The following is a 21,958-nucleotide window of genomic DNA, read 5'->3' as shown; positions in this document are numbered from 1 at the left end:
TTATAATTTGCATACTGTAAAATGTATACAGAGCAGCTGATTGGTTGCCATGGGCAACTTCTCCACTGGCTCACTTGTCCTCTTTTATCACTGCTTAGTACATATCCCCCTTAGTCTCTACCACCTCTGATGGGAGGCTGTTCCACTTATCCACTACACTTTCTGTAAAGTAATTTTTCAATATATTTCCCCTGAAACTACCTCCCTCCAGTTTCAGTGTACATCTGCCCCACCTGCAGTGCAACATTGTTTTGCCCAGTTGCTTGTTTTTGTGGTTTGCTAACAAACCTGAATAAGACCCAATATCCAATTATAAGCAATAAGTAAGCATTGCCTTTGTTGTAGTTAAACACATAAAAATAGTAACAACTTGAAGTTTTCAAGTGTCCCAATTTCGTTTCAAAGCACAGGGCTTGGAAATACAAACAGCAATGATGAAACAAAGTACATCCTGCTAATGCACATATGAGAATTGATTAAAATTGTATTTATCCAGATAGTCCAGTAGACAGTTATTGAGTAACCTAATTTCTAATGATGTTTACTGTTCCGCAAGATTATTCCAATTACATAAATATATTTTAAAAGACCAATGGTTACCTGATAAACAGCAGCACGCAAAGTATCTGCAGCTTCTACTTCACAGTTATTGTCATTAACTGACTTGTCTAATATGGTTAATGTTCCCAAATAGCGTGCCTTAGGAGTGTTCTGTTTGGTAGATCTCTTCTTACTGTGAAGAACAGACAAAGATTTGTTATCTGAATGAAAATATAAATATACAAGCATTTGCTCACCACCCTTAGGCTGGGTACACACTTGCGCCACGGACATTTGTTCCGACATGGGAACAAATGCCCCTCAGCCCAGATTGCCCGTACATACTGGAACGATGTTAATGAAGGACGGAACAATCATGTTCTGTCCTTCATTAGCATACTACAGGACGCTAGCTGATGTGCAGCATATCAAACCTGATGACGTCGCTAGCAACCACAGGCACCCGCATATCAGACATACACACTGCCCGATATATGCCGATGTGAGCGATAGGTCGGTCCTATATGCCGGAATGGAAGACATACTGTATCGCTCAGTGTGTACCCAGCTTTACTTATTAACATTAGTATATGTGCAAAAACTCATGAACACTGTCCAGTGACTTAATGGTTAAGGCATTGGTTTCCAAACTTTTTTGAATCACGGCGCCCTAGAATATCAGAATTTTGTTCACGGCACCCCTAGGCCAAAAATTTCTTAATGAGAAATTTAGAAAGAAATATTACATTAAGGAGATCGCGTTTATATGTCATCCTTAGGGTCAGTTGTGTGGTGAGGAACAAGATTTGCTTCTTTTCGTCCACATATTTTATGACTGGCAGCCACCAGCACTGGTTTTGCCTATTATATTGACCATGAATAATTTGAATTGATACTGGACCACCAACCCAGGGCACCCCTGCAAGTGTCCCGAGGCGCCCCAGGGAGCCACGGCACACAGTCTGGGAACCTCTGGGTTAAGGTCTTGGGAAAGTCCTTAAGGAACACTTCAGAGGGAATTATTTAAATGGCAAAGAGAAGCTGCAGTTTAATTTTAGTTATGACTTTTTTCTGATGACAACAAAATATATACATATATATATATATATATATATATATATATATATATATAGTTAGTATAAGTGAGCTGGATTTAAAAACAAAACAATGAACCACTATTATTAGGTTGCAATGATGTATCTGTTTGTAGTAATGTTAGGGGCTAGCATGATATAAACAGAATGGTTTTTAGGCAGAAGTACTGCACTAGAATATGTTTCTGGCTCATTTTGTTTCATTTGAAATAGGCCAGGGTAAAACAGAAGTACAGTACAATACAGTAGCGCATAGTGGATGATGGTTATGGTAATAATAACCAGTATGTACACAATACTTACACAACATACATTTAGAATACATTCAGTTAAATGCAGTTGATTAAAACCTTCAGTAGCCAAAACAGCAACTGATGAAAAATTGATGCTGTAAGTACAAGTAGACTGCTTTCATATATATTTCATTGCATTCACATCTTATAGGAATTGAGGCTGGCATGTACATTTATTTTACACTCTGTTAAGTTATTGTAACCATTTCAGTACTTAGGAAGAACAATTAACCTTCAGGATTTCTGCAATGCACAAGTGATGTGATGTCTTAATGGAGAACGCCAGTAAGTTCCCCCAGAACAAAAAGAGTGGCCATTACATGAAGGTCTTTCCCCAGGAATTAGCCCCTTCACTTAAGAGTGACACTTCCAACTGAGGCATGTTCCTGCAACTTGCAGGCTCTTCAAGCCTGTAAGCAAGGAATAGATTGTACGCATTGTCAAAGATGGAGAGTGAAGGCTGTACGGCTGGCGCACACAAGTCCATTCAAGGCACAGCTTTGTTTCTGACAACTGCCTGAATTATAACTAACACTTCAAGTTCTCTAGCAGTTCTAGCAATGATCCTGAGATGCGGGTGTCTATCTTAAGGACACATACGTATGCTGGGCGGCAGAAAGTAGGTGTTACTCTTTTTGTAGATAGTAGCAGGATATATTTTATTGAAGAGCATCCTCTAACAGAACAGCAATCACAGATTATAGATATTTCTCTTTCATCCACTAGGGGACACTGGAGATCCATCTTAGACATTAGGGGTGTGAAGTCTGTGAACCGGAGGTGTGGCATAATCTTAACAATTTGCACTGACTGCACAGCCGGCTCCTCCACCTTCACGCCCCTCATGCCTCAGTTTTGAAAATTGTGCTAGAGGTGTTAGCACGTAGGAGCAGAGAGCTCCTGACTGAAAGTTTAATAACAGGCTGAGTCAACCTAATAAAAGGGGGACAAAAAGCTTGAGTTTAGCTGAGAGACAAAGATCCCTTTTGAAGGGATCAGCATCTCTCCGCAGGAGATCCTTGTGGTGCCTGAGTGAGTACTGGTGTTGCTAAGGGCCCTAGATTAGTAACCTGACAATAGCAGCCCTCATATTGTACTTTATAGATGTATTTTTCTTTCCCCGCTTCCTTCCCCTGTCCCCTCTGTAGAGCCGCGTATACGCGCCCAGCGGCAGCGCCGAGCAGCGGGGAGAGTCCCGGTCTCCATGACTACGTCGGGCACCGCGGCTAGATGTGATAGCCGCACAGAGGATACACGCGCGCCGCACGGGTGAATAGATAGAGCTCCCGGTGCGGCGCGTGAGGGGATGAGAGGGAAATATGTTAAGGGATTATAAGGTTTAATAATACAAGGGGCTGTTAAAAATTAACTGTACATAAAAATGGAGTGGCGGCCATTTTAATTTTACATTTAGGCGCCATCCTGAGGTAAAGTGTAATCCCTCCCCCTCGTATAGTGTATAACAGTAAGGGTTGGATTCAGGCTCCCTCTGCTGGTAAAGTTTATATATAGCTTAAATGAGGATCTCCTGTGGAATTATAATAATTATCATTTATATTTTCAAGGGACTTCTGATCAAAGATCCTGAGGAAAATACTGGGAGTACGTGGACAGCCCGATCACTGTAGCTGATTGACAGCTGGGTCTGTGAAGGCTGCTAACCGGCTGGTTTTTTTCCTTATATTTTTGGATTTATAAAATAAGTTTTTTTATTTACATATCTTAAAAAAAAAAAAAAGACTTTTTACAGCCGGTTCCAAACACTTCACTCCCGTCATATTACAAGCTTTCTTTTCCTGTATAAAGGGTGAAAGTTTTGTTTAAATTGTCAACTAACGTGTTCATTATGTCTAAGGCAGCAACCAAGTCATCTAAGACATATTACGTGTGTACGAAATGTGATAAGAAAAGCACTAGGATTGGCAGTACAGGGGTGTGCGAATCCTGCATAGACAAGAGCGCACAGCCAGGGAGCAGTGCTCCATCAAGGTCATGGGAGGATGTTCTTACAGACAGAATATCCAAGGAAATGGCGGAATCACGCAAGCAGCAATCGGAGTGGGCTGCAGGGTTCTCAAAGACAATGGAAGAGTTCCTGATTAGATTAACGCCGACCGCACAACCAGACAAGATTGTACGCAAGGCAGTCAAAAGGCCCCTTCCGGTTGTTCAGGTAACGGAAGAAGAGGGTCTCCTTATGGATACGGAGGAGGGTGAGTTAATTGAAACTAACCTGGATGCTGATTCCACAGAAGAGGATTCAGCGATCTCAGGTATTGATTCCCTAATTGAAGCAGTTAAAGAGATACTGGATTTTAAAGGTGAGGAGGTTAAAGAGCCTGAGGAATTCGATTTATTCGAATCCCAGAAACCTTGTTCAGCAGTGTTTCCGATTCCTAAGTCCCTCCAAAATCAAATGGAGGAAGCCTGGAAACAACCAGATAAACGATTCCAATTTCCAAAGCGGTTTCAGGTAACGTACCCTTTACCTAAGGGGGTAATGGATAAATGGGAAATCCACCGGTAGTGGATGCTTCCCTAGGTAGATTATCAAAAAAGACAATCTTGCCGATACCTAATGTAACGACTTTGAAGGAGGTTTCAGATCGTAAAGTTGACACGGCTTTAAAGTCAATTTTTGTAGCGGCAGGTGCAGCACAGAGGCCTACCCTCATCTGTGCTTGGGTCAACAAGGCCATGGGAGCATGGGCCAGCCGTATTATACAAGCTATTGAAGAAGAAAATAGCCTGGAAGAGATTACTCATCTGGCGGAACACATTCGTGAATCAGCTTCATATTTATGTCAAGCATCTAAGGATGCTAGTAGGATTGCATCACGCATATCCGCATCGGCCGTATCAGCAAGGAGAATCTTATGGCTTAGAGAATGGCAGGGAGATTCTGACACTAAAAAGGCAGTGGAAGCTATTCCCTTTACGGGTGATACGCTTTTCGGTCCAGAATTGGATAAGTGGATTTCCCAAGCTACAGCGGGGAAGTCTACATTCCTGCCCACTACTTATACAAGAGCCTCTCCACAGGTTAAGAGAGGTTATTCGGGACCAACGTTTAATTCCTTCAGATCTCAGTCCTTTCGAGGCCGAGGTAGAGGTTTTGGTGGACAAGCACGTGGGGGCAGAGGTAGAGGCCGCTCACAGGCAGCGTACAAGAAACAGGATAAACCTTCTGAGAAAACCGTGGCATGACGGTCTCCCAGCTCACCTGGGGTCTCCCCTGGTGGGTGCACGACTGGAGAGGTTTCAGGACAGATGGGTCAACACCTCTCCAGAAAACTGGATAAACATAATCTCCCAGGGGTACAAGATGGATTTTCAAGAGACCTCACAGTCAATTTTTTACAACAGGTTTACCTCGGTGCCCTATGAAAGCAAAAGCGTTAATTTTAGGAATTCAAAAATTGCTACAGTCAGAAGTAATTGTTCCAGTACCTACCCCTCAGAGAGGAACAGGATTTTATTCCAGTCTTTTTGTTGTGCCAAAGAACAGTCAGACCGATTCTAAATTTAAAAGTTTTAAATCAATTTCTAAGAATTTACAAATTCAAGATGGAATCAATACAGTCGGTCATTGCAGGTCTAGAACACAAGGAGTTCATGATATCCATGGACATAAAGGATGCATACCTGCATATCCCAATATGGTCTCCCCACCAGGCTTACCTACGTTTTGCATTGGGGAAGGATCATTATCAGTTCAGAGCTCTACCGTTCGGTCTATCTGCAGCCCCGAGGATCTTCACGAAGATCATGGCGGTCATGGTGGCAGAATTGAGAATAAGAGGAATCACTATAATACCGTATCTAGACGATCTCCTAATCAAAGCCCCTTCTCGGGAGAAGCTGATACAGGATGCTCACACATCTCACCAATTTCTGATTCAACACGGTTGGATTGTGAACTTCAAGAAATCCAGCCTCATTCCATCACAACGGATTCAGTTCCTAGGTCTTATATTGGACACGGTGAAATTGAAAATTTTTCTGCCAGAATCCAAGATTCAGGACATACGGAAGTTGGTGACGCAGGTACTAGAGACACAGACGGTGTCTCTACATCTGTGTGCAACTTCTAGGAAAGATGGTAGCGTCGTTCAAAGCTATCCAGTACGGAAGACTTCATTCCCGACCCTTTCAAATGAATCTCATTGCTCAAGGAGCAGGTTCAGATTGGCTACTTCATCGGAGAATCAAACTTCAACCACAGGTACGCATCTCTCTAACATGGTGGTTGGTACACAAGAATCTCGCAGCAGGGAAGAGATTCGGCATGTGGGACTGGAGGATTCTGACAACAGATGCCAGTCTGAGAGGTTGGGGAGCCGTCCTGGAGGACCATCAATTTCAAGGACGATGGACGTCTCAAGAAAGCAGTTTACCCATAAATATTCTCGAACTAAGAGCTGTTTACAACGCACTCCTATTGGACGAGAATCTGGTCATAGGTCAGTATGTACGGATACAGTCGGACAATGTCACGACGACGGCTTACATAAACCGTCAAGGGGGAACGAAGAGCAAGATGGCGTTGAAGGAATCAACAAAGATCCTGTTGTGGGCGGAAAGGCGAAACATCATACTCTCGGCGATATTCATTCCAGGAGTAGAAAACTGGGAAGCAGACTATCTCAGTCGACAAGACATGCATCCGGGAGAGTGGTGCCTTCATCCGCGGATTTTCAAGATGATAGTGAGGAGATGGGGTCTTCCACAAATAGACCTCATGGCATCGAGGCAGAATCATCAGCTGCCCAGATATGTATCCAGGACAAGGGATACTGCAGCAGAAGGAGTAGATGCGTTGACACTTCCTTGGGATTACGAAAGGGTGTACATATTTCCACCTTTCCCTCTCATACCAAGGATACTGAAAAGGTTAAAAAGAGAACGAGTGTGGGCGATTCTAATCGCACCAGATTGGCCACGCAGGAGTTGGTACTCGGACCTGCAGGGATTACTGTCAGAAGACCCGTGGAGGATACCTCAAAGAGAGGACCTACTATCTCAGGGACCGTTTCTTTACCCAGACCTGAACAGATTACGTTTGACGGCGTGGCTGTTGAAACCAGGATCTTAAGAAACAGAGGAATACCAAGAAGGGTTATTCCTACGATGATTGCAGCTAGAAAGCCAGTTACAGCGGGACATTACTACAGAATTTGGAAGAAATATATAGACTGGTGTCAGGAGCGTGGTTGGGATTCGAAATCCTTCCACTTATCCAGACTGTTACTGTTCCTTCAAACAGGTCTGACATTAGGCCTGCGTTTGGGATCTCAGAAGGTTCAGGTGTCGGCTCTTTCTATTCTTTTTCAACAAAAGTTGGCATCTTTGCCAGAGGTTCAAACTTTTTTGCAGGGGGTGCTAAGGATACAGCCCCCGTTTCGTGCACCCACGACACCTTGGAACCTGAATTTGGTGTTAGAGTTTTTAAAATCACCTTTGTTTGAACCATTACTACGGACAGACCTAAAATATCTGTCTTGGAAGGTAGCGTTGTTGTTAGCCTTAGCTTCGGCTAGACGGGTCTCGGAGTTGGGAGCCTTGTCATGTAAGAGTCCCTTTTTGATTTTTCATGAGGATAGAGCGGAACTCCGCACAAGGGCAGATTTCCTTCCTAAGGTTGTTTCGGGTTTTCATGTAAACCAACCGATTGTGGTCCCATCTTTCCAGAGTGTAGCAGATGGGGATGTGTCATTGGATGTAGTACGAGCTTTAAAGGTGTACGTGCAGGTTACATCGTCCTTTCGGAAATCAGATCATTTATTCGTACTTTATGATGGTCCAAAGAAGGGTTGGCCGGCTTCTAAGCAGTCCCTGTCTAGATGGATTAGGCTGGCTATCAGACAAGCGTATATTTCCAGTGGGAAACAGGTTCCATTGCGGACAAGTGCGCATACCACTAGATCAGTGGGTGCCTCCTGGGCAGCTGCCAGAGGAGTCTCCACTACTCAACTTTGCAGAGCGGCGACGTGGTCCTCAGCCCACACGTTCGCTAAATTTTATAAGTTTGATACCTTTGCGTCTGAAGAGGCTAACTTTGGACGTTTGGTTTTGCAGGCAACAGACAGCACTCCCTCCCTGGGAGATAACTTTGGGACGTCCCCTAATGTCTAAGATGGATCTCCAGTGTCCCCTAGTGGATGAAAGACAAAAGAGGATTTTGGTACTTACCGATAAATCCATTTCTCTGAATCCTCTAGGGGACACTGGACGCCCGCCTCTGTGCTGTCAATCCTGCAGTGTATATAGTCCTTGTTTATACAGTTCGTACAAACAGCGTTGGTTGTATGTTAAAGATGTTCTTGGATGCTGTTTGGCATGTTGCACGGTTCGGTTCCTTCGCCATAGGCTTTCTTACGTGTCCTCATCTCTCGGTCCAATTTCCAAAACTGAGGCATGAGGGGCGTGAAGGGGGAGGAGCCGGCTGTGCAGTCAATGCAAATTGTTAAGATTGTGCCACACCTCCGGTTCACAGACTTCACACCCCTAATGTCTAAGATGGATCTCCAGTGTCCCCTAGAGGATTCAGAGAAATGGATTTATCGGTAAGTACCAAAATCCTCTTTTTGGGATAACTGTATGAAGATATTGAGGCCATTTATTTTTGAATATAGGAACCACTGTATTAGGAGGATAAATGCTCAATGATGACTGGATGTACTGTAGGCATCTGTCAAAAGCTTAAAATATTACAGGTTTTCTCTCTAAGAAAAATGAGTCTGATATTTTTCATCAACAAAATGCTGTCATATGAGCGTTTCTAACTTTCTGGCATTGCCTGCTGAAACTGTGCATAAATCACAGCACTGCTGATAGAAGGAAAGATAAAGAAAGAGCAAAATAACAAGTTAAAATAATAAAATAATCACACGATTTATCAACGCACCCAATTATGGATCAACGGTTATTGCTCTATTCAACTGCAAAAAATTGGACAGAATATTTTTTTCGGTACAAAAATAAAAATAAAAAATCAGCTTAGAACCAAAAAACATGCAAATTAATACTGTCCAATATTTTCTCCTAAAAACGCTCAGAAATTGGGTCAAGAACATATATTTAAAACTTATCCAAAAATGGTTTTATTATATTGTTTTTTCAAAATATCAGAACATCATGACCATCACCATCGACACATTGCGGCCATCGCGACTTTGATTTCCCCAGCAGCTGCTCTTATGAACCACCGCCAGACACACCTTGGGGGGCTGAAGTGGGGGTTTGATTTACATTTCCCAGGTGGCTGCTCCTCTGTGCAGCCGCCGGGTGCAGGGTGCTGCTGTGCTGACCAATCAGAAGTGATCAGCAGCACGGAATTAGTGCAGGGATGCAGAGGGTTCGGGAAATTCCTCTGTGATTGGCGGCTACTAGAAAAATATCTTCCCGGCTGAAGGCCACCGTGTGTTTCTGACTGATTGCATTATTTGTGACCAGGTTAGATAATGCACAGCCTGGTGTGGTTAGAAATGATGTGCCCATGCCAGGCAAGTTGTTACAAGCTTTTAAATGCCTGTTTTTGTTGGTTTTTAAGAACCGATAAAAAATAAGAATTTACTCACCGGTAATTCTATTTCTTGTAGTCCGTAGTGGATGCTGGGAACTCCGTAAGGACCAAGGGGAATAGCGGCTCCGCAGGAGACTGGGCACAACTAAGAAAGATTTAGGACTACCTGGTGTGCACTGGCTCCTCCCTCTATGCCCCTCCTCCAGACCTCAGTTAGGATACTGTGCCCGGAAGAGCTGACACAATAAGGAAAGGATTTTGGAATCCCGGGTAAGACTCATACCAGCCACACCAATCACACCGTATAACTCGTGATACTATACCCAGTTAACAGTATGAAAAATAACTGAGCCTCTTAACAGATGGCTCTAAACAATAACCCTTTAGTTAGGCAATAACTATATACAAGTATTGCAGACAATCCGCACTTGGGATGGGCGCCCAGCATCCACTACGGACTACGAGAAATAGAATTACCGGTGAGTAAATTCTTATTTTCTCTGACGTCCTAGTGGATGCTGGGAACTCCGTAAGGACCATGGGGATTATACCAAAGCTCCCAAACGGGCGGGAGAGTGCGGATGACTCTGCAGCACCGAATGAGCAAAAGCAAGGTCCTCCTCAGCCAGGGTATCAAACTTGTAGAACTTAGCAAACGTGTTTGAACCCGACCAAGTAGCAGCTCGGCAAAGTTGTAAAGCTGAGACCCCTCGGGCAGCCGCCCAAGAAGAGCCCACTTTGCTCGTGGAATGGGCTTTAACAGATTTAGGATGCGGCAGTCCAGCCGCAGAATGTGCAAGTTGAATCGTACTACAGATCCAGCGAGCAATAGACTGCTTTGAAGCAGGAGCAACCAGCTTGTTGGGCGCATACAGGATAAATAGCGAGTCAGTTTTCCTGACTCCAGCCGTCCTGGAAACATAGATTTTCAGGGCCCAGACTACGTCCAGCAACTTGGAATCCTCCAAGTCCTTAGTAGCCGCAGGCACCACAATAGGTTGGTTCAAATGAAAAGCAGATACCACCTTAGGAAGAAATTGGGGACGAGTCCTCAATTCCGCCCTATCCATATGGAAAATCAGATAAGGGCTTTTACATGACAAAGCCGCCAATTCTGATACACGCCTGGCCGAAGCCAAGGCCAACAGCATGACCACTTTCCACGTGAGATATTTTAGTTCCACGGTTTTAAGTGGCTCAAACCAATGTGACTTAAGGAAATCCAACACCACGTTGAGATCCCAAGGTGCCACTGGAGGCAAAAAAGGGGGCTGAATATGCAGCACTCCTTTAACAAACGTCTGAACTTCAGGCAGTGAAGCCAGTTCTTTTTGGAAGAAAATCGACAGAGCCGAAATCTGGACCTTAATGGAACCTAATTTGAGGCCCATAGTAACCCCTGACTGTAGGAAGTGCAGAAATCGACCCAGCTGAAATTCCTCCGTTGGGGCCCTTCTGGCCTCACACCACGCAACATATTTTCGCCCTATGCTGTGATAATGGTTTGCGGTCACCTCCTTCCTAGCTTTAATCAGCGTAGGGATGACTTCCTCCGGAATGCCCTTTTCCTTCAGGATCCGGCGTTCAACCACCATGCCGTCAAACGCAGTCGCGGTAAGTCTTGGAACAGACAGGGTCCCTGCTGCAGCAGGTCCTGTCTGAGCGGCAGAGGCCATGGGTCCTCTGAGATCATTTCTTGAAGTTCTGGGTACCAAGCTCTTCTTGGCCAATCCGGAACCACAAGTATAGTTCTTACTCCTCTCCTTCTTATTATTCTCAGTACCTTGGGTATGAGAGGCAGAGGAGGGAACACATACACCGACTGGTACACCCACGGTGTCACTAGAGCGTCCACAGCTATCGCCTGAGGGTCCCTTGACCTGGCGCAATATCTTTTTAGCTTTTTGTTGAGGCGGGACGCCATCATGTCCACCTGTGGCCTTTCCCAACGGTGTACAATCATTTGGAAGACTTCTGGATGAAGTCCCCACTCTCCCGGGTGGAGGTCGTGCCTGCTGAGGAAGTCTGCTTCCCAGTTGTCCACTCCCGGAATGAACACTGCTGACAGTGCTAACACATGATTTTCCGCCCATCGGAGAATCCTTGTGGCTTCTGCCATCGCCATCCTGCTTCTTGTGCCGCCCTGACGATTTACATGGGCGACCGCCGTGATGTTGTCTGACTGTATCAGCACCGGCTGGTGTTGAAGCAGGGGTCTTGCCTGACTTAGGGCATTGTAAATGGCCCTTAGTTCCAGAATATTTATGTGTAGGGAAGTCTCCTGACTTGTCCATAGTCCTTGGAAGTTTCTTCCCTGTGTGACTGCCCCCCAACCTCGAAGGCTGGCATCCGTGGTCACCAGGATCCAGTCCTGTATTCCGAATCTGCGGCCCTCTAGAAGATGAGCACTCTGCAGCCACCACAGTAGCGACACCCTGGCCCTTGGAGACAGGGTTATCAGCCGATGCATCTGAAGATGCGACCCGGACCACTTGTCCAACAGGTCCCACTGAAAGATCCTTGCATGGAACCTTCCGAATGGAATTGCTTCGTAAGAAGCCACCATCTTTCCCAGGACTCGCGTGCAGTGGTGCACCGACACCTGTTTTGGTTTTAGGAGGTCTCTGACTAGAGACGATAACTCCTTGGCCTTCTCCTCCGGGAGAAACACTTTTTTCTGTTCTGTGTCCAGAACCATCCCCAGGAACAGTAGACGCGTTGTAGGAACCAGCTGCGACTTTGGAATATTCAGGATCCAGCCGTGCTGTTGTAGCACTTCCCGAGCTAGTGCTACTCCGATCAACAACTGTTCCCTGGACCTCGCCTTTATAAGGAGATCGTCCAAGTACGGGATAATTAAAACTCCCTTTTTCCGAAGGAGTATCATCATTTCGGCCATTACCTTGGTAAATACCATCGGTGCCGTGGACAGACCAAACGGCAACGTCTGGAATTGGTAATGACAGTCCTGTACCACAAATCTGAGGTACTCCTGGTGAGGAGGGTAAATGGGGACATGCAGGTAAGCATCCTTGATGTCCAGTGACACCATGTAATCCCCCTCGTCCAGGCTTGCAATCACCGCTCTGAGCGATTCCATCTTGAACTTGAACCTTCTGATATAAGTGTTCAAAGATTTTAAATTTAAAATGGGTCTCACCGAACCGTCCGGTTTCGGTACCACAAACATTGTGGAATAGTAACCCCGTCCTTGTTGAAGGAGGGGTACCTTGATTATCACCTGCTGAGAATACAGCTTGTGAATCGCCTCCAGCACTGCCTCCCTGTCCGGGGTAGCTGTCGGCAAGGCAGATTTCAGGAAACGGCGAGGGGGAGACGTCTCGAATTCCAGCTTGTACCCCTGAGATACTACCTGTAGAATCCAGGGATCCACCCGTGAACGAGCCCACTGGTTGCTGAAGTTCTTGAGACGGGCCCCCACCGTACCTGGCTCCGCCTGTGGAGCCCCAGCGTCATGCGGTGGACTTAGAGGAAGCGGGGGAGGACTTTTGTTCCTGGGAACTGGCTGTATGTTGCAGCTTTTTCCCTCTACCTCTGCCCCTGGGCAGAAAGGACGCACCTCTAACCCGCTTACCTTTCTGGGGCCGAAAGGACTGTACCTGATAATACGGTGCTTTCTTTGGCTGTGAGGGAACATGGGGTAAAAATGCTGACTTCCCAGCTGTTGCTGTGGAAACGAGGTCCGAGAGACCATCCCCAAACAACTCCTCACCCTTGTAAGGCAAAACTTCCATGTGCCTTTTAGAATCTGCATCTCCTGTCCACTGCCAAGTCCACAATCCTCTCCTGGCAGAAATGGACATAGCGTTTATTTTAGATGCCAGCCGGCAAATATCCCTCTGTGCATCTCTGATGTATAAGACAGCGTCTTTAATATGCTCTACGGTTAGCAATATAGTGTCCCTGTCTAGGGTATCAATGTTTTCCGACAGGGAATCTGACCACGCAGCTGCAGCACTGCACATCCATGCTGAAGCAATAGCCGGTCTCAGTATAATTCCTGAGTGTGTATATACAGACTTCAGGATAGCCTCCTGCTTCCTATCAGCAGGTTCCTTTAGGGCGGCCGTGTCCGGAGACGGTAGTGCCACCTTCTTTGACAGGCGTGTGAGCGCTTTATCCACCCTAGGGGATGTCTCCCAACGTGACCTATCCTCTGGCGGGAAAGGGTACGCCATTAGTAACTTTTTAGAAATTACCAGTTTCTTATCGGGGGAAGCCCACGCTTCTTCACATACTTCATTTAATTCATCAGAAGGGGGAAAAACCACTGGTAGTTTTTTCTCCCCAAACATAATACCCTTTTTTGTGGTACCTGGGGTAATATCAGAAATGTGCAACACATTCTTCATTGCCGTTATCATGTAACGGGTGGCTCTATTGGAATGTACACTAGTCTCATCATCGTCGACACTGGAGTCAGTATCCGTGTCGACATCTGTGTCTGCCATCTGAGGTAGCGGGCGTTTTAGAGCCCCTGATGGCTTTTGAGACGCCTGGGCAGGCACAAGCTGAGAAGCCGGCTGTCCCACATCTGCTATGTCGTCAAACCTTTTATGTAAGGAGTTGACACTGTCACGTAATTCCTTCCACATGTCCATCCATTCAGGAGTCGACCCCGCAGGGGGTGACATCACATTTATCGGCCCCTGCTCCGCCTCCACATAAGCCTCCTCATCAAACATGTCGACACAGCCGTACCGACACACCGCACACACACAGGGAATGCTCAGAACGAGGACAGGACCCCACAAAGTCCTTTGGGGAGACAGAGAGAGAGTATGCCAGCACACACCAGAGCGCTATATAATGCAGGGATACACACTACACAAGTGATTTTTCCCTATAGCAGCTATATATATATTATATGCGCCTAAATTTAGTGGCCCCCCTCTCTTTTTTACCCTATGTAGTCTGGAAACTGCAGGGGAGAGCCTTGGGAGCGTCCTTCCAGCGGAGCTGAGGGAAAATGGCGCCAGTGTGCTGAGGGAGATAGCCCCGCCCCTTTTCCGGCGGACTTCTCCCGCTTTTTTAAATGTATATTTGGCAGGGGTATTTTACACATATATAGTCTTTATGACTATATTATGTGGTATTTGCCAGCAAGGTACTCATATTGCAGCCCAGGGCGCCCCCCCCCAGCGCCCTGCACCCATCAGTGACCGGAGTATGTGGTGTGCATGGGGAGCAATGGCGCACAGCTGCAGTGCTGTGCGCTACCTTAATGAAGACCGAAGTCTTCTGCCGCCGATTTCCAGGAACGTCTTCTTGCTTCTGGCTCTGTAAGGGGGACGGCGGCGCGGCTCCGGGACCAGACGACCGAGGCTGGGCCTGTGTTCGATTCCTCTGGAGCTAATGGTGTCCAGTAGCCTAGAAGCCCAAGCTAGCTGCAAGCAGGTAGGTCCGCTTCTCTCCCCTTAGTCCCACGTAGCAGTGAGTCTGTTGCCAGCAGATCTCACTGAAAATAAAAAACCTAAAATATACTTTCTTTTCTAGGAGCTCAGGAGAGCCCCTAGTGTGCATCCAGCTCGGCCGGGCACAAAATTCTAACTGAGGTCTGGAGGAGGGGCATAGAGGGAGGAGCCAGTGCACACCAGGTAGTCCTAAATCTTTCTTAGTTGTGCCCAGTCTCCTGCGGAGCCGCTATTCCCCTTGGTCCTTACGGAGTTCCCAGCATCCACTAGGACGTCAGAGAGAGAACATTTTTTGTTAAAGCAAATACATTCTCTAGTTGCTTTTATGGGTGCATAAAAATGCATGTAAGCTGATTTTGTAGTCATTTTAAACCCCTGTAACTCCCACCAGGTGGTCATCAGTATGCCACCGGCCGGGATCCCGGCAACCAGCTTACCGACAGCTTACCAGCATGCCGACACATTCTCCCTTTTGGGGGTCCACGACCCCCGTGGAGGGAGAATAAATAGCGTGTGTGGCGCGCCACCGTGCCCGCAGCCTGGCGAGCGCAGCCAGCCCGCAAGGGGCTCATTAGCGCTCGCCCAACTGTCAGTATGCCGGCGGTCGGGATCCCGGCGCCGGTATGCTGGCCCCTGGGATCCCGGCCGCTCATACTACACCGCTCCCACCTACAATGTTAAAAACACCTGTCCCATCCATAAAACACACCCATATACCTGTCCAACATTTTTTCTAAACTTCTAATTGCCTAATTGATCATTAGGAGGAGGATCCCAGGGGTTATGAACCAAGGGACTTATTCATGTTTGTAAGTAAAGCAAAAAAGCAAGCAACTGGGCAAAACTATGTTGCACTGCCGGAGGGGCAGATGTAACATGTGCAGAGAGATTAATATTTGGATCACACACAGATATACAGAAGTGTCCTCATACATCATTGCTGCAGTCACGCTAAACAGACCCTTTCGGCGCACCAGTTTCCATGAGACTCTGCTAGTGTGGGGAGTCTTTTTTGCTAAAACATGTACTTGTTGCAACACGATGTGACTACGGTACACCAGAAGACTATGTTGAATAATTTTATATGTGACATTTATATATCTTTGTGCAACTAAGTCTTCTGGTGTATCCCAGTCGCATTATGTTGCGACTAAGACGCATTTCGGCTAAAAAAAATAACATCTTACACTAGCAGAGTTCCACGGGACCTGGCTGCTAAATCACACCAGGCATCTCACGCTGTATATTGAGGCTAGATGTATGAGGATACATCTGTACAAGTGTTGCATATAAAATTAATCAGCACAGTCTCTTGGTGTGTTCTGCATTTTCTGCAAAGAAGAAGCCCACACTAGCAGAGTCTCATGAGATCTGGTGCGCAGAGAGAAGCTGTTTGTTGCGACTGCAGCAATCATGTATGAGGACACAACTGTACATACCTTTTTACCATTAAATTAAATATTTGTTAGTGGGAGAAGTCTTTGGGTCTGTACTAAATAGAGATGTGGCACGGCAAATATGATAATGATGGTAACTACAGTTATCAATGACAAAAAAAGAAGGTGTTAGGTTATTCTTCCCTCTGAAATCATAATTCCCAAATAAACTAGATCCAATTGTATTACACATAAATAAACCAATTACCTGCTCGATTTAGATCTGCCTAGTTCCGATGATAATTCCGAGTCCTTTGGAGGATCAAGCTGAAAATAAAATAACTGTGACCGTTACAATGCAAAGAAATAAATGAATGACACATAATTAAAATATGCTCTAATAGGAATGTATGCATTAGTAATATACAGTAGTTCTACTGCTAATACTGTGAGGTGTGTATATATAGTATGTTATATGTATATCCCTTTACGACAAAAAAAGGTACTTATTCCAGCGCTCTTGGACAAATACAAAAACGGTGCAGCCTCCAAAGAAGAAAGATATCACCAATCTTTCGAATACACAGTTCAATGGAAGAAGAAAATAAGTTTTTCTTTGGAGGAAAAATAATAAATATTTTTTCCATATAAATCCGCTGGAATTGTTTTATGTGAATTCTGCAATAAAGAAATCTACACTTGACTGCTGCTTGCCCTGGGATGTTTTACGCTGTTTAACCTCATTTGATTGGGGTTATCTGTAAGGTAACCAGATCACCACAAGGGGTGCTTTTGTGAAGTGACTGTGAAAACCATCTTTTCTTCTATAAATCTCACTATGCTATAATTGCCTCAATTGAATTTTGAGGTATATTTTAAGGTAACCACATTAACAAGAGGGTTATAAACAAAAGGTGTCTACTATCCTATTTTTCTCCTTACCTTTTCACCTAATTACCACTGTTGAAAGAACATAGGTGTATGAAACAGACTAGACTATGTTTGTTTTCTTCCTTTGTGGGAACATGATTGGATAAAGAGGAGCGCCATTTCCGTTGACAAACCTCTTTGAAATATGTATATCCCTGCCTCTAGTCCTTTACGGATTTGTATTTATATCCCCTTGTGATTTTCTAACTGTATTATAGAATATTAATTTATCTCTGCATGTCTTCGAAAATACCTCTCATGCACACACACATATTCTACTCTAATGGCCTGATTTAGGGCCGGATTCGGAGTTAGGAGTAAAGTAAAAAAGAGCCAGTATCTGAGCACCTGACAAACCATGTTGCTGTACAAGGGGTGCAAACACGGATTCAGTATGATATCCCCTCTGACTGGATGCCGGCGGTCAGAATATCGACGCCAGCATCCCAATAGTCAATCCCGACAGGGGGAGGTAAGACTGTCACTCCCTAACCCTCCCTTTCTGCAGCCTAACCCTAACCTCCCTCCTTAGTGTCTAACCCTAACCCTTCCCCCTTAGTGTCTAAACCTAACCCCCACCCACCCGCTATACTTACGGTTGGGATACCGGCGTCAGTCTACTAACCCTGTTGGGATTCCAGTATTGGCATTCTGATGGCTGTCTGGATTCTGATGTCGGCAATCCGACTACCAGTATCCTGACAGTCGGTACCTTAACCGCATCCCACAAATACATACATTTTTTGCAAGCAGGGTAAATACTGGCTGCTTCTGCATGTAGCCCACAAATGTTAGACTGACCCTCCTTTAGGTGGATTGTTAGTGTTAAAAATGAGAGTTATGGTAGACTTACCATTGTTAACTCTCTTTCTGCGAGGTACATTGGGTTCCACAGGGAAACATCGGGGTGTAGAGTGTATCTTGATCCAGAGGCACCAACAGGCTAAAGCTTTAGGCTGTTCCAGGATGCATTGGGGCCTCCTTTATAACCCCGCCTCCAGGCACTGTGAGCTCAGTTTCGTTAACCAGTCTAATGCAGGAGCAGGTAACAGAGAAGGCAGATGTTAGTCACATAGAACCACAATCTCATGACAGGAGAAGGGACCAGCGGCTAATGCCATACAAACCCATAGAAGCTAGGTGCATCAGGGTGGGCGCCCTGTGGAACCCAATGTACCTTGCAGAAAGAGTTAACAATGGTAAGTCTACCATAACTCTCCATTGCTGCAGCAGGTTACATTGGTTTCATCAGGGAAACACTGGGGATGTCCTAAAGCAGTTCCTCAAGGGAGGGGATGTGCCTTAGCGGGTATAAGAACTCGGTGTCCAAAGGAAGTATCCTGGGAGGGGGAAGAATCAAAGGCATAGAACCTAATAAACGTGTTCACAGAGAACCACGTAGTCGCATTGCACAGATGTTCTGTGGACGTGCCACGGCGGGCAGCCCAAGAAGGTCCAAAAGACCGAGTACAATGGGCATTAATAGCAGCAGGAGCTGGGAGACCTACCCGCGCATAAGCTTGTGCAATCACCATTCTAATCCATCTGGCCAAGGTTTGCTTATTCGCAGGCCAGCCACGTTTGTGAAAACCAAACAAGACAAAAATGGACTCTGACCTCCTGATGGAGGCAGTTCTCTCCACATATATACGGAGAGCCTACGGAACCACAATCTCTTGGTTAAGGTGAAAACATGACACCACCTTAGGTAAATAACCTGGGCGAGTTCTACGAACTGCCCAGTCACTGTTAAATATTAGAAAGGGTGGACGACAGGACAATGCGCCTAAGTCCGACACCCTTCTTGCAGAGGCAATAGCCAATAAAAACAAGACCTTGGCCGTGAGCCATTTAAGGTCCACTGTCTCAAGAGGTTCAAACGGAGACTCTTGTAGGGCATTCAGGACAACAGACAGATACCATGGAGCCACTGGAGGGACATAGGAAGGCTAAATCCGTAAGACACCCTGAGTGAATGTATGAACATCAGGTATAGACGCAAATTTTTCTCTGAAACCATACCAACAAGGCAGATATGTGAACCTCGAGGGAGTCCAGAGTCCAGGCCTCTTTGCAGAAAAGGCAGAATTCTGGAAGTTCTGAATCTGTATGCATCATAAGTCTTATCAGGTGAAGTAAGAATTCCAGATACTGTACTTCTGGATGAAGACTCCAATCTCCGGCGTGCACGTTCTGGCGACTGAGGAAATCCGCTTTCCAGTTTAGGACGCCCGAAATGAACACTGCAGCTATTGCAGGCAGATGGCGTTCCACCCAACGAAGGATTTTTGACACTTCCATCATAGCCATGCGGCTTTGAGTGACACCTTGACGGTTTATGTATGCCACCGTAGTGGCATTGTCTGACCGGACTTGAACTGGCCTGTTTTGTAACAGAGGCAGGGCGAAAGTCAATGCATTGAACCCCGCCCACAACTCCAGAATGTTTATTAGGAGGAGTGACTCTTCCTTGGTCCAGCAACCCTGAAAAGAGTGTTGCTCCAACCAGGGCCGGTGCAAGGACTCTCTGCACCCTAGACAAATCTTCACCCTAGTGTCCCCTAACCTGCAAAACCCTCTCCCCCACCTCCCAGGGGCGATGCAGGTGGCCACCTGGTGGGCTGCGGTGAATTGCATCATTATACATATACAGAGAAAAGGGACAACACTCAAGGACTTTTAAAGTGATAAAATATATTGTAAACAAGTTACAAAATTTTGTTTAATACTGTATATGGGGTCTGGTGTGGGTATTTAATTAGGGCTGGGTACGGAATGCTGCCAGTCAGAATACAGACAGCAGCATCCTGACAACCATAATACCGACATTTTGAATGAAATTTAATTAACCTTACCCTAGCCCTACCACCCCGCAGCCTAACCCAAAACCTCCCCGACACACTAATATTAAGGATGCCAGCTGTCCCTTTAATTACATGTGCGTATACATAAATATATACGCACATACATATATTTGTATGCTCCTTATTGTGTTCCAACCCCACATCTGTAAGTTCATTACTAACCCGCATACAGACACAATGAATTAAGTGGTGCCCTCCAGTGACTGGCACCCCTAGGCAGCCGCCTAAAGCTGCCTAATGGTAGAGCCGGCCCTGGCTCCAACACCGCACCCCATCCCCTCAGACTGGTGTCCGTTGTCAGCAGGACCCAGTCGGGGATCCAGAAGGGAAGGCCCCTACTCTATTGCTGGTCCTGTAGCCACCAGATCAGCGACAGATCTCCGGAGTCAAAGTGATCATGTGAGATCTGATCCGATGAGGTAGGCCGTCCCACTTGGAAAGTATTAACCTCTGAAGAGGGCGAGAATGAAATTGAGCGTATTCTACCATGTCGAATGCCAACACCATCAGGCCAAGTAGTTGCATCGCCAAGTGTATCGACACTCTGGGGCAACAAAGGAAGCATCTTATCCTGTCTTGAAGTCTCAGGACTTTTTCTGGAGACAGTCGTTGACTGTGTGTGTCCAGGAGTACCCCAGGTGTACCATGCTCTGAGCTGGGACCAGCGAGGATTTCATCCAATTGATGAGCCAACCATGGGCTTAAAGGAAGCTAACCGTCAGTTATAGATGACTGAGGAGAACATCATGGGAGTTTGCCAGAATCAGCAAGTCGTCCAGATACGGCAGGATCCTGACTCCCTTGCGACGGAGATGGGCCATCATTACAGCCATGACCTTGGTGAAGATCCGAGGAGCCGTATCCAGTCCAAATGGCAGAGCCTGGAACTGATAGTGGAGGTTGCCAATAGCAAACCGCAGATACTGCTGATGCGACATGGTATATACAGGTACGCATCCTGTATATCCAGGGATACCATATAGTCTCCAGGTTTCATAGACAGCATAATTGAGTGCAGTGTTTCCATACGGAACTTGGACACTCTCACAAACTTGTTCAGTGATTTGAGGTTGATATAGGCCGGAAAGACCCATTGGGTTTCAGAACTAGAAACAAGGTCGAGTAGTAACCTGCCTCTCTGGGCCAAAGGAACAGGCACTACCACTCCTGTATTCAGGAGAGAACTCACCACCTTTTGCAAAGCTTGCACTTTTAATGGATCCAAAGAGATAACCGTGGTGCAAAACTGGCGAGGTGGACGTCTCTTGAAGGAGACTGCGTACTCGTGAGAGACAACTTCTCGCACCCATGCGTCTGAAGTGGTCATTAACCAGACATAGGTGTACTGCAGAAGATGGCCTCCCACCCTGGGGTCCCTCAGGGTGATACCCGCCCCGTCATGCGGCAGGCTAGTCTTGTTTAGAAGTAGGCTGAGGAAGGAAGAAATTCTGAAAATCGTTGGTGGTCAAGGACTCCTGATGGTTGGTGTTTTACCCACTGCTATCCCCATTGGCTTTTTGAAGGATCGTTTTTGGTAACATCTTGGCAAATGGTTTTGTCCCAAACTGTTTTTTTTCCCGGGAGCAGAGTGGTGAGAAGCCTTTTTCCTTATAAACTTTCCATCAAAATCCTGGGGTTTAAAGTGGAATAAACCAACTTTTTATGAGATCAGGACTTTTTAACTTTTTAAGTGTTTGTTTCTAACTATCGGGGTATCCATATGCTTTTTATGGGAGAATAAAGAAAAATTATTTTAACATACCCTTGGATATCGCATGAATTACTTATCACATCCACCGGAGAGAGTCATTGGAGTGTCGGACTAAAAGAAACCTTTGTACACACATAGGGCCTAAAGTTTAGGTGAGTGTCATTCTATATGAGAATTACTGAATGTATGT

At 45.9% G+C, this 21,958-nt stretch overlaps 1 protein-coding gene across 4 annotated transcripts in view; it reads right to left on the bottom strand.

Moving 5' to 3' along the window:
• The window catches only part of MAP9 (microtubule associated protein 9), a 379,878-nt gene that overhangs the window by 65,678 nt on the left and 292,242 nt on the right, over positions 1–21,958 (bottom strand). For all 4 annotated transcript variants that reach the window (XM_063920498.1, XM_063920497.1, XM_063920499.1 and 1 more), the window contains 2 exons: positions 16,532–16,590; positions 601–733 (listed from right to left, as the gene is read on the bottom strand). In XM_063920498.1, the coding sequence (XP_063776568.1) occupies positions 601–733; positions 16,532–16,590 (192 nt within the window). The remainder of the gene's footprint in view (positions 1–600; positions 734–16,531; positions 16,591–21,958) is intronic.

This window comes from Pseudophryne corroboree, chromosome 1, assembly GCF_028390025.1.
Source record: "Pseudophryne corroboree isolate aPseCor3 chromosome 1, aPseCor3.hap2, whole genome shotgun sequence".
NCBI classification, from domain to species: Eukaryota; Metazoa; Chordata; class Amphibia; order Anura; family Myobatrachidae; genus Pseudophryne; species Pseudophryne corroboree.
This window is presented reverse-complemented; position numbering and strand designations above follow the sequence as displayed.